Source organism: Desarmillaria tabescens (genome assembly GCF_030435595.1).
Source record: "Desarmillaria tabescens strain CCBAS 213 chromosome Unknown EV420scaffold_2, whole genome shotgun sequence".
Taxonomy (NCBI): domain Eukaryota; kingdom Fungi; phylum Basidiomycota; class Agaricomycetes; order Agaricales; family Physalacriaceae; genus Desarmillaria; species Desarmillaria tabescens.
The window spans coordinates 998,859-1,012,208 of NW_026848301.1; the positions used below are offsets into that span (position 1 = coordinate 998,859).

General features: G+C 48.8%; 7 protein-coding genes across 7 annotated transcripts; 4 read left to right on the forward strand and 3 right to left on the reverse strand.

Annotated features, from left to right (window-relative positions):
- Nucleotides 1-858: 858 nt before the first annotated feature.
- Nucleotides 859-2,826, reverse strand: EV420DRAFT_444166 (uncharacterized protein). Its single transcript, XM_060482148.1, has 9 exons — nucleotides 2,530-2,826; nucleotides 2,313-2,481; nucleotides 2,225-2,261; nucleotides 1,977-2,173; nucleotides 1,776-1,918; nucleotides 1,678-1,718; nucleotides 1,485-1,627; nucleotides 1,226-1,432; nucleotides 859-1,169 (listed from the first exon to the last, which is right to left on the reverse strand). Exons 1-9 carry the CDS (start codon nucleotides 2,680-2,682, stop codon nucleotides 964-966), a joined length of 1,296 nt encoding a protein of 431 aa, XP_060338335.1. The 5' UTR covers nucleotides 2,683-2,826; the 3' UTR covers nucleotides 859-963.
- Nucleotides 2,827-4,568: 1,742 nt separating this feature from the next.
- Nucleotides 4,569-5,550, forward strand: EV420DRAFT_444249 (uncharacterized protein). The gene is made up of 2 exons (XM_060482149.1): nucleotides 4,569-5,345; nucleotides 5,399-5,550. Exon 1 carries the CDS (start codon nucleotides 4,671-4,673, stop codon nucleotides 5,316-5,318), a length of 648 nt encoding a protein of 215 aa, XP_060338336.1. The 5' UTR covers nucleotides 4,569-4,670; the 3' UTR covers nucleotides 5,319-5,345; nucleotides 5,399-5,550.
- A 577-nt stretch (nucleotides 5,551-6,127) lies between these two features.
- On the forward strand, nucleotides 6,128-7,109 carry EV420DRAFT_1743041 (uncharacterized protein; the record flags this gene model as incomplete). The annotated part of the gene is made up of 4 exons (XM_060480065.1): nucleotides 6,128-6,533; nucleotides 6,583-6,672; nucleotides 6,725-6,904; nucleotides 6,954-7,109. Exons 1-4 carry the CDS (start codon nucleotides 6,159-6,161, stop codon nucleotides 7,107-7,109), a joined length of 801 nt encoding a protein of 266 aa, XP_060338337.1. The 5' UTR covers nucleotides 6,128-6,158.
- A 3-nt stretch (nucleotides 7,110-7,112) lies between these two features.
- On the reverse strand, nucleotides 7,113-7,839 carry EV420DRAFT_1299298 (mitochondrial ribosomal protein subunit S18). Its single transcript, XM_060468367.1, has 2 exons — nucleotides 7,210-7,839; nucleotides 7,113-7,165 (listed from the first exon to the last, which is right to left on the reverse strand). The coding sequence occupies exon 1, from the start codon at nucleotides 7,819-7,821 to the stop codon at nucleotides 7,210-7,212; it is 612 nt and encodes a 203-aa protein (XP_060338338.1). The 5' UTR covers nucleotides 7,822-7,839; the 3' UTR covers nucleotides 7,113-7,165.
- A 32-nt stretch (nucleotides 7,840-7,871) lies between these two features.
- On the forward strand, nucleotides 7,872-8,222 carry EV420DRAFT_1635326 (ubiquinol-cytochrome C reductase; the record flags this gene model as incomplete). Its single annotated transcript, XM_060476426.1, has 4 exons — nucleotides 7,872-7,877; nucleotides 7,936-7,975; nucleotides 8,023-8,117; nucleotides 8,172-8,222. The coding sequence occupies 4 exons, from the start codon at nucleotides 7,872-7,874 to the stop codon at nucleotides 8,220-8,222; spliced, it is 192 nt and encodes a 63-aa protein (XP_060338339.1).
- Nucleotides 8,223-8,414: 192 nt separating this feature from the next.
- Nucleotides 8,415-11,606, reverse strand: EV420DRAFT_444285 (uncharacterized protein). Its single transcript, XM_060482150.1, has 6 exons — nucleotides 10,855-11,606; nucleotides 10,728-10,799; nucleotides 10,512-10,667; nucleotides 9,749-10,463; nucleotides 9,548-9,696; nucleotides 8,415-9,494 (listed from the first exon to the last, which is right to left on the reverse strand). The coding sequence occupies exons 1-6, from the start codon at nucleotides 11,293-11,295 to the stop codon at nucleotides 8,658-8,660; spliced, it is 2,370 nt and encodes a 789-aa protein (XP_060338340.1). The 5' UTR covers nucleotides 11,296-11,606; the 3' UTR covers nucleotides 8,415-8,657.
- Nucleotides 11,607-11,918: 312 nt separating this feature from the next.
- EV420DRAFT_1635328 (uncharacterized protein) lies at nucleotides 11,919-13,175 on the forward strand (the record flags this gene model as incomplete). The annotated part of the gene is made up of 5 exons (XM_060476427.1): nucleotides 11,919-12,118; nucleotides 12,169-12,291; nucleotides 12,357-12,538; nucleotides 12,612-12,935; nucleotides 13,009-13,175. The coding sequence occupies 5 exons, from the start codon at nucleotides 11,919-11,921 to the stop codon at nucleotides 13,173-13,175; spliced, it is 996 nt and encodes a 331-aa protein (XP_060338341.1).
- Between the last annotated feature and the right edge of the window lie 175 nt (nucleotides 13,176-13,350).

Here is a 13,350-nt window from a genome sequence, read left to right on the forward strand (position 1 = left end):
CGCCCAAAAATATTTTTCATATGTTCACCGCTGCGGAGCCTCATATACTTTCATCGATGTGTGCCTCTTTCCGACGTGCGCATGATGACTAGTTCACATTCACTACACTTAAATGGCCCCTGCCACTTGCGGAGTGTACCTTGCGGTAGGTCTCTTGCGCCATATAAATCGGCCAGTGCTCACGACTATCGGATAACTCTAGGGGAAATATTTAATGCGGCAGAACAGCGTCCATCCATCGTGATCGCAGGATCAAAGAATGAAAGAGTTGATATCGGTCCATGCTCTAGAGTCTGCATGTGGTGCATTCCATGGTCAGATGCCGCTCAAGAAAGTTGGATATCTTAAGCCAGGGCTATCAAACTGAATCACGAATTTCAAGGAGGTTCCTGCAGCGCCAGTCGCGAAAGGAAGCGAAGATCTAAGTCGAGTCCAACAAATGGAAGCCCCAAGCATGTGATAGCGATAGTTGAGTTCTTGGATTTCAACATGGTAAGCGCTACATTGTGAGCTCCCAATGAACATGCCAAGAGCATGTCCTCTGCCAGATGAATCGAGACTCATAGTCAGAATCAGATGTCGACAATGTCACATTTGCAGTGGTGCCCTTGGATTGCCAATCCATCAACGTCGGTTTCTTGTAATCTGTAAACGGCAGTGAGTTCGAGTACCGCTGACATAGGGCAAGCTGGAGATTACTCAACAAGTCCCCAGAAGTTGTTAAGGGTGATTTCAACAATGGTCCATCAGCCATGGCGTCGACAAGTTAACAGACGGTCAGAAGACCGTAGAAACTTGCTTACGCATTTGACGAAAGGGAGCCCAGGATTTTAATATATCCTTATCATCAAACAGGTACGGTGGGGAGGACGCAAAACAAAGGTTATATTTCTAACCAAAGGGGAGTACAGATTCTTCTGATATCTTGGAACAAGTGGTAGTACATGACAACACGAAACCTCATCAAGCAACAGAAACAGGCAATCCCATGGCCTTTCGTCCCAAAGGATTCAAGATATCGTCAGCCTTTCCAAACCCTACCAACGCATTTTCGTCCTTTGTCTGGACAGGGAAATCAGGCGGTGCGACCGCCTTCAAGAAGTGTTCCTTTTGCCTCTCGATGTATGCTTGGTTCAATGGAGTCGTAGGAACCGCAGGAATGTACATAACTGGAGAAAGAGCATTCAGACACGTCAAACTGAAAGTTCATATTGGAGTAGCATACCAGCAGAGTCACAGTTTCCAATATGATCCTTCTCGACCGAATGAATGAGGTCGCAATGCCAGAATACGGTGTCACCGGGGCGAACTTTAGGCACCGAAGTCATAGTCTCCTCAAGGAGAAGGTTAGGGTGGAGCTCAGGCGTTGGCTGAGGCCCGTACCACCCTCCATTGCGAGGAACGATACCGGGAAAATCGGCACTGGAAACGTCTATGCAAACCGTTTGACAACTATAACCTTTCATGAGCAGGTGGACGCATACCAAATACCCAGCTCTTGGGATTCCAGATTTCTGGGGAATCTGGTGCAACCAACAAGCGAAAGAAGGGACGGAGGATCAGATAGGCATTAGACAGCAATACGTCAGGAAAAACTTTAAGAGTTCCTTCGGTGGGCGCAATTTCACTAGTGAACAGAGCTCCGTCAGGATGTTAAATGCCTAGAAGTAGACAAACCTCATGGCAATCCAGCCTTGAAAGGTTCGAAAGATGGAAGACTGTAAGGTCAGGTAAGCCAAAGATATCCCAGAAAATGTCTTCGTGGATAATCATACCTGTTCCGGCCTGTGGCATAGAGAGGTTTGCGCGTTTACACGGCCTGCAAGCAGGAACGGATCATGCTTGCGCCATTGCCCGCTGAGGATGTCAGCGAAACAAGACCTAAAGGTAGGATCTTCCCAACGTTCAAGAGTACCACCTTTATTTTTGTTCAAGACTCTTTGTGAGATGACGATAAAGGATTCAAGACGGCATACCATCGACGTGGGGCGGATGCGCAGTCCAACCCTTCCCAGGGTGTCTGATGCGGAACCGATCAGCGTAGCTGAGTGGCGAGGATAAATCTACGCCATCCAGCTTCTGCCCCGCCTCGGCATGGTACAATTTGTTCAACCAGACCGAAGCAGCGAGCATGTTGGGATGAGAGCGCGCCTCCACTTGAGATTTCGTCCAACTGTGAGAGAGTTAAAGTCAACTGCTTGCGGAGAGACAGGACGACACATACTAGAGGTCAAAAAACTGTTTATTTCCGTCGGGAAAACCTGGAAATTTGATCAGACTAGCCGCCGAATGAGCGTTGTAAAGAAACGAACCGTCCGCATCGGGATTGGTAGATACAAAATCTTCGAGCAACTTCCTCCAAGCAGTTGCTTGCGCGTCATCAACAACGTCCTTGATCACAACGCACCCCTTGCGTCGGATTTCATCAATCTTATCCGCTGGAAGGTTCTCAAGTTCAGAGAACTGGACTTGGGGAATGTACTAGCACCTCTGAGACAGGGCGTTACGTTAGCAATAGAAGGAACCTACTTCAGGACCCCCAGCGCTAATTGTCTGTGTTGCCTTCTTCAGTTCAACAAGGATGTCGGCCCATCCCTGTGTAACGCGTTCTTCAAAGTCAGGATACGAAGAAGCGATTTCTTTCTTGATATTAATGAGATGAGCTGAGGATGAGTTTGACATGGTGGCAGAGATGAGATAAAGAATCCGTCGCTCCTCGACCCTTTATATAGCCCATGGACCTGTGAACACTGAGCGGATGCATTTATCCGAGGTTTCGCCGGACCGCGAAACGAAAGGCAAGAGCGAGAGTTCGGTCACGAGAAGATACTCTCTGTACCAATGGCGGTCCATAGAACGTAATCGAGACGTGTTGGCATCACCATGGGACGTGTGGCATGACCACTGCAAAAAACTAAGCTCCAAATTCGAGCACGGGTTTTCCACTGCAGCACACGATAAGGAGCACACGCAGCTGATCACAGGATGATACGACACAATAAGGTTTATGGCTCTCGTTAAGGTGACAGCTTGCCGCGGCCAGAGTGTGCAATTAGAGCATGTTGTGGACATGGAGCTTAGTTTTTAAAGGACGAGTATGGCGCGACGGTAGTGAAGAAGGAAAAGTCCAATTGGGTAGATAACAGACACAGTGATAACTTGCTATATCTTCTGAATAACTAGTGCATATATGCACCAGGTTGGAGTTGGCGCTAGCCGTGGATCGCAACATTGGGAGGACAGACATCAGACATCGGAAGCGCGGAACCTGTAAGTCAAAACATGTAGATCAGAGAGAAACAAGGGGGTGTCTGGCAGCAGCCGAGAGTTCCAGAGAATGAACCAAACCAGGATGCATGAAGAAAGAAAGCAAGTGGTAGTGACTACCAAAAACGCGCTAGTCACTGATTGTCACGGTACAGACGTTCCGAAAAACGTTGTCCACACTGCCAAACAAGGCAGGTAAAATCAAAAAATTAGATAAATACAAGAAAATCGTAGAAATAGCAAGCAGACTTCATTTGTGCGTGTCATTCAGTAGAAATATGCGAATTTAATGATCCATGGGTGCTGCAGTGTATCGTAAAGATAATACTTGAAATAAGAGCACCTGGCTGATGAAGGACTGTTGAGTGCCGCCAGATTTACATGTTCAGGCTGTCTCGCACCGAACAGCCGGTCACACCTTCGTTCTTGCCATCATTGTCGTTCAAGAGACAAGAAAAGACAAGACAGCTTTGAAGAACGATTCTGCATTCAGTCAAGCAGGCGGCCGCTGTGATTTTGCCAGTTTCGACGTCGACAGCTCTCGGCCTCCTGCTACATAACACCATAACCCGCTCGCACCATTTCACTGCGACCAAGACACCTGCAACCGGATATCCTGGCTTTATTTCGTCGGTATTCACGGTTAGGAATGGGCTAGTGGGGGTTCGGGCGTTGTAGACTGGGAAACTTTGGAGAGGGCGCAGTGGCTGGTATGCTAAGCATACATCTTCGAGGGAAGTTATCCGCTCTCATTTCAAAATGACTTATTGCTGTTTACAAGGGAGAAAACATCTCTACAGTCTCCCACACTACCCTAATTATGCTCCGCCGCTGCCTCTCATTACCGCTAGCACAGACCCCGCTCATGACGTCCTACCACTGACTTATTGGCCTCATACCTGTTACGTTACCTCTATACACCTCGTACATCCTCGACGAATCTATTTATGATGCATTACGCTCACGAATGAAGGCACCATACTGTTTTCATGATTTTCTTGCATTTTTTTATTTTTTTAATTTTACTTGCCTTGTTTGGCAACCGCGGACAAAGTTCTTCGGAACATCTGTACTTGTACCTACTCTCTTCGTTTTATGAATGTTTTTTATGGTATTCGTATTGGTATATCTTACAGGACTCATGATACGATATTTGCATAGAATAGACTGCGATTGGTACGATAAAGTACGCCTGGACCCGAACTATCGGTGTGGCATCTCGTTTCGCGGTCCGGAGAATCTTCGGAGAAATGCAAAGACTGTTTCGTGAAGACTCAAGCATGGAACCAGGGACGGCCGCTGACATGAATTAGTCCCCTAGAACCTTATGATGGTTAAAATTGGTATCGAGAGTTCCCAGGGGCTGAGGGACCCACACAATAGATCTTGGACTTATGTAATACATGACTACCACCACAACAAACGAAGCCAGCCGTCCAGCACTTCGGGACTCTTCGCCCCCAAGGCTGCCCACCCCATGTGAAGATCCTACCAACTTGAATTCTGCCAACATCAAGGGGACGGACGAAGGGTTTGACGAGGGTACAGCCAGCGAGAAAGAGGGCGAGGACAGCGAGGATGAGTGGTCCGAGACCCTCACTTTCGAGTACATGGTGGCGCACGAACCTTTTACCGCCCTCCCTGTCAAATACCTGCTTTTCACCGGGTGGGCCCTTGCTCCTCCACAGTTTGCCCTTGGCATCGGCGTCGATGACATGCATGAAGGCTACGACTTGGCTCACCGTCTCGCGCCAAATGAACCTGTCAAGGACTCTAGCATGCTCCTCGCCGTACTCATCCATCGGCTCAGGGACCGTACGAACCTGATGGTTCGAGCGACGCCAGTTCGTTCAAAGGAGGTTGGATTCGTCTTCTATATCACGACGTCCTGGGATGACGACTTCACCGAGACACCAGCCCAGCGCGATACCATGAACGCAATGCTCCGCGAGATCAACTGGAGGGAAGACATTAAATGGTACATCGTGGGGACCTGTGCGGATAAGTGGCGCGAAGACTACAATAGACCCGTATTGGATCGCGATGCATAGTTTCTTTACCAAGTGTTTTCGCCGTCTGTAAGCGTCTGTATGCTGCTGAATGAAGCACACGATAATCTAATTCATTTCAGGAAATGCCGGATTCTCCGTGGCATTTTTTACAATGCCGCTACTTTACCCACTACCGCCATCAATTTCTTATTTTTCTTTCGCCTTCCACTAGCTCATATGCTCGCAATATGTAGTTGATCATTGGAAGGTTGCATATTGGGCTGGCGCAACATTTTTTGACATCTGGATCACATTTTGCTGTCACGCTTCCCAGATTTTGTGTTAATGCGCGCTGTAGGATGCTCTTTGCCCTTTAGCTCCGGTTGCATTATGGGCAGACAGTCCTGCAACGGAGGACTACTTTAATCACATCTGTATCATGTCCCTTCGAAGCCATTTAACTTCGTGAGATGTGTTTGGTCCGGAAAATCAACGATATTCACAGTGGTATGGGTTATTCGGCTTATTGTAGTGACCACCGTCTCTCGCCTCGTTTTGGCGGCGAGGAAGATACGATTCGTTTCTTTCTTTTTCCCGTTCGTTCATGGGGGGCTTTTAATTGCCTGTAGGAACATGTACTGTCAGTGATAGAAATAATGAGGCAAAATCTTCATTGAGCGAGGATGTATGTACATAAAATACGCTTATCCGACTTGATGCCATATACCTAATTATCTTCAGAGTAAAACACATTTCAAACATATAGACTCAAGAATCAAGAGGCACAAAAAATTGAATCACTGCGTGATGGGAAAGGGGTTCATAGCACGTGATCGCGTTGATGACCACAATGCCAACAGGCTCCAATCCCCACCTTCAAGGCCTTGACCTCTCGCCACCATGAACCGTCCTCAACAAACCGTATTTTCGCGCCTGAAGAATCTTAACACGCTTGCTATCAACACTTTCGGTTCTTTCTTCTCCACTGCTGCTAATGACAATGAGGACGACGAAACGATCTTAAGCGACGAAATCTGGGATCCTGCTTCTGACTTTCAAGCGCGCGCATATACGCCTACTACTCTGACGCCTGCTCGCGAATGCCTGCTAAAACTCTCTCGATCTTGCTCTATAAGTACCCGCGACTATGATGATATCCCGCTTGAAGACCTCTCACGAACTACTTTCTCTGACGACACGCCACCTCTGACGCCTGCAGCTGAACATGAACATTCTCTTGAAATTCGCTTGGGAAAGCAACCCGTTCGAGAAATGGTATGTCTTGCGCTTCGTATATGCGCGCGCCCTGCTTACCTGCACTTAGTGGGAAGATGAAGACGAATGGTATGGCTTGGAATACACCCTAGAGATGAGTAGGCGTGCTTCGAGTGGGTCAGCTGGGGAAAATTCTCGGGTATGTGAACGCATATACACCTCTTTGCAGCACATATTCATCCTTGGCGTAGAGTCGTGAATCGTGGGCAGCTCTCCAAGATGATTCGGACGAAGTGGCATACAAAGAATGGCAGCAGTGGCGCACGTACCTCGATTACCGCCGGGCAATTGAGTACGATGGATATTCGATGAATATGGCGTTGTGGTACGTTGAGGAGAGGGCGCTGTGGAACGTGTATCACTGGGAGCTGGTGAGTTTGGCCAATATTGATCCGGAACATGCTTTGAGCAAGAGAATAGGACGAACACGGCTATGTCAGTGAGGAAGTGAAGGAGCGCCTGGTACAATGCCCTCCGGATCCGTATTATCCTAGGCGCCAGAAGAACCTTGGGTGGTACTTGAAGAAGTCGAGGTCGATTGGATGCTTGAGGGAGCTGGAACCTGTGGTTTTGTAAACTGTTGGTCTTGTAAAAAAAACTGCATTGCAACATAGAATACGACATAGAATTGCCTGCTAACTATTAGAAAAGTCGATAAAACGAGGAAAATACACACCTAAATCCGCCTCATCTTCTTTGCTCTTGTTCCTCCAATTTTTATCGGAGTCCGATCCGTCATATACAAGATTCTTCTCCTCACTGACTCGCCTTCAGTGCTCGCCAGCGTCTGCACCAGCGTGTTCCTCCCCAGTCCAAAGCCTTTCAAAAACAGGTGCACATAAAACTCCGTACCCTCCGTCACCGCCAGAATCTTCTCAAATATCTTGACAGACGCAGCGTACGCGCCCTCGGGTGACCCTCTCCTGGTGTTTTTGAATCCACATGAGCCTGCAGAGGCCCATGCCTTGACGCAACCGTCTGGGGTAGTGAAAGTGAGGAGGGTGTTGTTGGGGGTGGCCTGGCAGTGCAGACGGTAGACGGGCCAGTTTCGGCGGTCTACGGGGTCGAGAGGTGTTGCTGGTTTTTCTTGATGAGAAGGGGCGGAGGGTGGTAGACTGGTGTCGATGGCGGAGGGGGCGGGAGGTACAGATTTGGAAACGGCGGTGGAGGCGGTAAGGTCGGCATTGAGCTCGCCGATGACAGAGTCGATAGTGTGCGCCCCGCCGCCACCGACGACGGAGCGGGTCTGTAGTGCTGCTCGGGGTAGTAGACGGCGAAGAGCAAACATGAAAATTCCCGATTAGGTAACTCACTCTTCTCCTCTTTAACCCTTCCACCATGTCGGTATGTCCTGGCTTTGTCTCTCGCGACGATTTGTTCCACTAACCCCGCCTTGGGATAGTTCTCGACTACGCTGTACAACACCTTCTTCAAGCGGAACAGTACGTCTCTATCACCTTTGGCCGCCCTTCGACACTGACCTCGTTAGGCGTGTACGTTGCTACCGTATTTGCTGGCGCATTTGGATTCGGTATTGGGTTCGACGTTGCCTTGAACTCTTTCTATGACCGCTGGAACAAGGGGGTGTGTGCTTCGCTCTTTCTGTTCTCCTTTACATGGGCTCAACCCCCGATGTAGAAACAATGGAAAGATATTCGTCATAAATACGTTGAAGCTGCTGAAGAGTAGATTATTCTCCCTTGTGCCTCGAATTTAAAACCAACGACAGTGTTATTTTGACTGGGACTACTTGAACGTCAGAAAATTGGAATCCCTTGACGAATGAGGCGCTGTTTATTGGTGGGAGCGGGAGAAACCGGGTTGCTTCTTGTCCGTGTCGCGTAAGCGTTATCTATATTTCACGTTTCTCTTCACGGCCATCACGTCCTTCTGGATCATCTCGCGTCATTTGACACCTTCCTCACCACACTTGTCCGTGAACTCAAGCTCATTCGTTCACATATTTTTTTTCCAGCGTCGAATTACAATAAGAATAGTACATAAATTTACTCCATCTGGAAGAACCTGATGCTACACCTTCTTCATCTTCTCTACCTAACCGACCCAACGACTGGCCCATTTCCAACGTCTGTCCTGTTTGACCGCATAGATCGGCCTATCATATCACTTGGTAGCAGACTGAGAAGCAGCAAAATCACTGTTCTCTCCGGTCCGCCGAACCTTCGGCGCGCGTTCCTCATTCGAACCCTCGTCTTTATCAACCTCGTCAATAGACTTCTTAGTTGCAGTATCCCTTGGAGGGACGTATTCACCAGAATCGTCGACATCGTTTTCAGGAGGGTCATAGTCGGCATAGTTCTCTTCTTTAAGACCATCGAGAGCCCATTCGACCTCAGCATCCTCAATGCCTTCATGTGCGGGCTGGTCTTCCAGTTGAAAGGGTTGAATGTCCGTGATAGCTCCCATAGCTGCCTTCTCCAGGATTCGTTCAAAATATTGTTCTTTGAACGGATCGGCAAAGTGTTCGTATTTGGGAAAGTGTTCCTGAGCCTCCGCAGATCTGTACGCGGCGCAGAGGAGTTTGCGAAAGAACCCGAGTGCTGCTGTTACAGCCTGAAATTTGTCGGGAAGACATGAAGTCAGAGCAATATATTGTTTTGGATGATTGAGAAAGCTAAAGCGTGCATTAGACCCCTCGGCGTAATGTGAGAATAGGGCATTAAAGTGTTCCCTCTGTAGCTGCTGGGTGTCTTGATCCCTTTCTATTGCCGGAGGCTCCGTGGTAAATAAGGAGTGAACGCCGATCCACCAAAGCGATTCCGTGTCATGATAGAAATTATGAAGGAAGGGTGTAGGAAGTAACCCCAGCGCCGCGACAACTTGTTGGGCCGCGAAGAACGAGTCCATTCCCGAGGCCACGGCGGCGACGTCGTCCTCTTCCGTTGTTTCGAAGAGATACTGTTTACATTGAACCTCCGCCGCCATGAAAATGGGCGTTCCCTGCAGTAAGAAAGTCAGATACAAAAACAGATGTGATATTAAGGCAGGCGTACTGTTTTGGGATCGCTCTTTGGATCCTCAGTCAAAAACAGCTTGGCATATTCCAGGTCCGATATCTTTCCTCTCTTCCCTGAACAAAGTAAAATATTCCCTGACGATATGTCTCTGTGCACGTAGGAAGCGATGTATAGATATCTCAACCCTGAAATAATCGTTTTAGCCGATTACAATAATAATTAGAAAAGGATTCTGACCTTTAGAGGCATGAAGGAGTCCAGTGAATAGCAGTTGCTGATCCTGGACCTTGTCAAGGGGAGTACCAACTTCGGAGAACAGAACTCGAACATGTTTACATCCAGTATACTCCCGCTGTGGATGATGTTGTTGAATTCGACCAGATAAATGGCCTCCTACGGGATCAGCAGTATTTAAGAGAATCGATGTCGACCGTTTCGATGCCGCAGAAGACCTCAGCCGACGTTTTACATCATACATACGGTATGCGTCCGATAGAGGTGGTATGACATCTTCCGTTTTGTCGGTGCGAGTCACCACCTCGCATGCCTTGATTTCCATGAAGTACTGCTTATAGAGGGAGGGATCCTTCTTCGCCTCAGGATCATTGGCTTCGATCCGCTCGAAGATATCCTTCTGAATCTCGCTCTCCATCCGCGAGGCGAGGGGTATCCAACAGTCCTTGAGCGCACATTCCTGATTCTTCCGATCCCCGAGTTTTCGAACGGTCCACACTCTAGTCGCACGAGATGAAATATAAGATGCTCGAAAAGAGCTCAGGCATTCAACTGTCCGGTACGTCTCCCCGTCGATGAGATAGTCATACTGAATCCGATAACGAGCTGGACTGGCTTTGAGCGGGACTGCTACTCTCGTAATTGAAGAATCGTAGCCTAGGTCTTCTGTGCTTCCAAACGACATCGATACAACGTAGTGTATCAAGTGACGGTACTCCTAGGGTAATGTCAATACCCGTGCACGAACACAAGTATATCCACGTACCAAAATTAAATCAAAGGGCTCCGATACGAGCACAATAGCTCTTGAGAAGAACCAAAGCCGGGTCGTAGTATTCGCGATCGTCATTCCAAACATGAATCGTCGGCAGGGATCAGCATACATCATCTGGGCCGCATTCCCAAGAATTTTCTTGTTATTCTGCACATCGTACGTAGTCGTCAGCTTCAGCCAACCATTGAACAGTAACACATCGCCTACATCGTTTTCGTCTTCCCAAGTGTCCTTGAGCTTGTATTCCTCAATTGCAACACGGTCGCATGCCAATGCAGCCTGTGATGCGGGGCAAATCAGAAATTGAAACACATAGGAATAAAATAATGTTCACCTTGCGTTCATATGGGCACGGTTTTCCGTACCGGGTAGACGACTCGTCACTTACAACGCGGGCACCCTTGGACTCACACAACGCGTAGTGTCCGTCAGATATAAACTGCCCGTTACGACCTTCAGAAAGGGCGGCTTGCGTTGGCCGGGTCTGCATTACCGCAGTCGGATCGCGGTGCAGCAAACTCTTTGCCTCTTTGACAATAGCCGCAGCGATGGTTTCGAGACGTTTAAAACACGTATTCTCGTTCGTTTCCATGCAAGGATCGGTAGGGAACACAGTCCATCGTCCGCTCGGTTGAAGATGTCCGTTGGCTTGTAAACGAGTGGTAATGTCATCGATTTGTGTGGGGCTGATGACCTTGGGAAGGACGGTGCGCTGAAACGCGTCAAGAGATATAAACGGTACATTTCGGACCTCATCCAGGATAGAACCATCCATTGTAGATTCGGCGTGGGTATTATTATCGGTGATGCGAGCGTGACGGGGCACGTCCTTGATTGCAGGGGGAACACACTAATTGGTAGAGAGCTAACCGACATAGTGGACGACACTGTTAGAGAGAACAAATCGAAGACTTCTATTTCGTACCGGCGAATGAAAACACGTGACCACTACAGGCAATCAAGCTGCTTTCTTCTGATTTTGAGCGAAATGCAAGGAACAAGGTAAAATAGGCGTCAGAGAGCGGTTTCGTGAGTTGAGGGACGATCAACGATCGCCGCCAAATTATGCCACACAACGACGGTAACCGAGTCGGAGGTATCAGTTAGCAACTCCTAAGTTATTTCCCCATACTCGATTCATTCCTCCAATTCTCGTAACAAAGCATGCCCCTGCAGTAAGGCCCAAAGATCGTTGGCGTGGAGTCTGAACCAGATTAATCACGATCACTGCTCTTTAACCCAATCTGACTCGTTCGAATTCGTTGTGAACCACTACCCCTTTTATGCTCGAGAAATCTGAGAACAGGGCCTTACTCGATTCTTCTCCTTTACGCCTCAACAGCGCTACCTTTCAGTAACGCCAGAAGACCTTTCTTCCGTATACAACCTGGCGCCAACATGCGACCACCCACACCGATCCCTTCCCACAGGCCCCACGACGACAAGGAAATAACCAGTTATCATTATCGGCAAGGGGCTCTCAGAGACGGTATGGCTCGAGCCATGCTGCGCCTCGAACGACAACCCAACAAGGGTCCCTATCTCGTCGCTACCGGCGTACCACCCCAAGTCTCCGACGAATGGTCCAGCGATGACTCGTGCGTTTGATTCCCGTGTCTGTGACATTTGCTGAATAGCCTGTACGTAGCGCCTACCATCTGCTCTACGACCACGACTCCCACTCAGTCTTCACATTCCAAGATCCTTCCCCGCAGCACGACGCAGCCGTCGAGCAATTCAAGGCTGCCTTCCAGAAAGGCTTCATAGACCTGTACAACAGCAAATCCTCCACCCTGATCATCTGGACCGGAGATCACCTCTACATGTCTGGCTCAGTCTGAAAGAGCCCGATGCGAAAATCCGCATAATCAACCCGCCTCTTCGGAAACCCCGCCTGGTTCCCTGCCTCGTCTTCGAATGCGCGTACATGAACGAAGACGAGGCTACCTTGGTTTCCGAGGTCCTTGGATGGGCCGATCGCCAGTTTTCTGTGGGTTTGAAGATTCGGAACGTGGCGGGTTGGCCGATGACTAGACTCGTGGGTTCTTTTATGGTCCTTCGGTGGCGTGTATTGACTGTACTCACCGGCAGCTCGACTGACATTCTATACTGCTGATAAATGTGGGAGGGTCGTTACGCGATACACTCTTCCTCATGATGCTGTGGATCCTCGCTCCGCCGCTGTGAACCCTTCTACAGTGAGTCTGGACGACATGGAACGAGTGTTCAAAACCGACGATACGCCGCTGGACAGTTTTGAGAATGTACCAGACCCGGTGGGCAAACTCGAAAAGTGCTACAAAATGCTTGGGCTGTCTTCGAAGCTGTCAAAGGATATCAGTATTTTTGAACGATTCAGGGCGCAGCGGGAAGAAGGTCAAGAGTGCGAAAGCGATGATGAAGGAGAAGATGATGGTACGTCTCGACCACCACTCTTGGAGCCTGAAGAAGTGAGGGATGGGGTGCTATATTCCGATATTGATATCAGCGTTGTATGGCGATAACCCTCCGCCGTCGCCTCTTGCTCCCGATGATCAACTCCTCGTAGACGTATTTTTGATTCGAACGCATGTATCCTATGCTATCGAAGATTCGGTGCTGTATACAGAGCAGCTTAGAGAGAGCGTTGAGGCGATGGGGAAGGGAAGGGTTTAGGGCGAGTTTTGGGCATTGCTTTGTATGAAGAATTGTACCATTACACTTGGTCTTGAACGGATAGCTTCCCAGCCGCGTGAAGAGAATCAAGAGACAATAGTGCCCTATCGCACAAAGTCAGCAGAGTTTCAAGTCACCAATGCACGATAGACACCCTCAGGGAACAAGAGCCAAG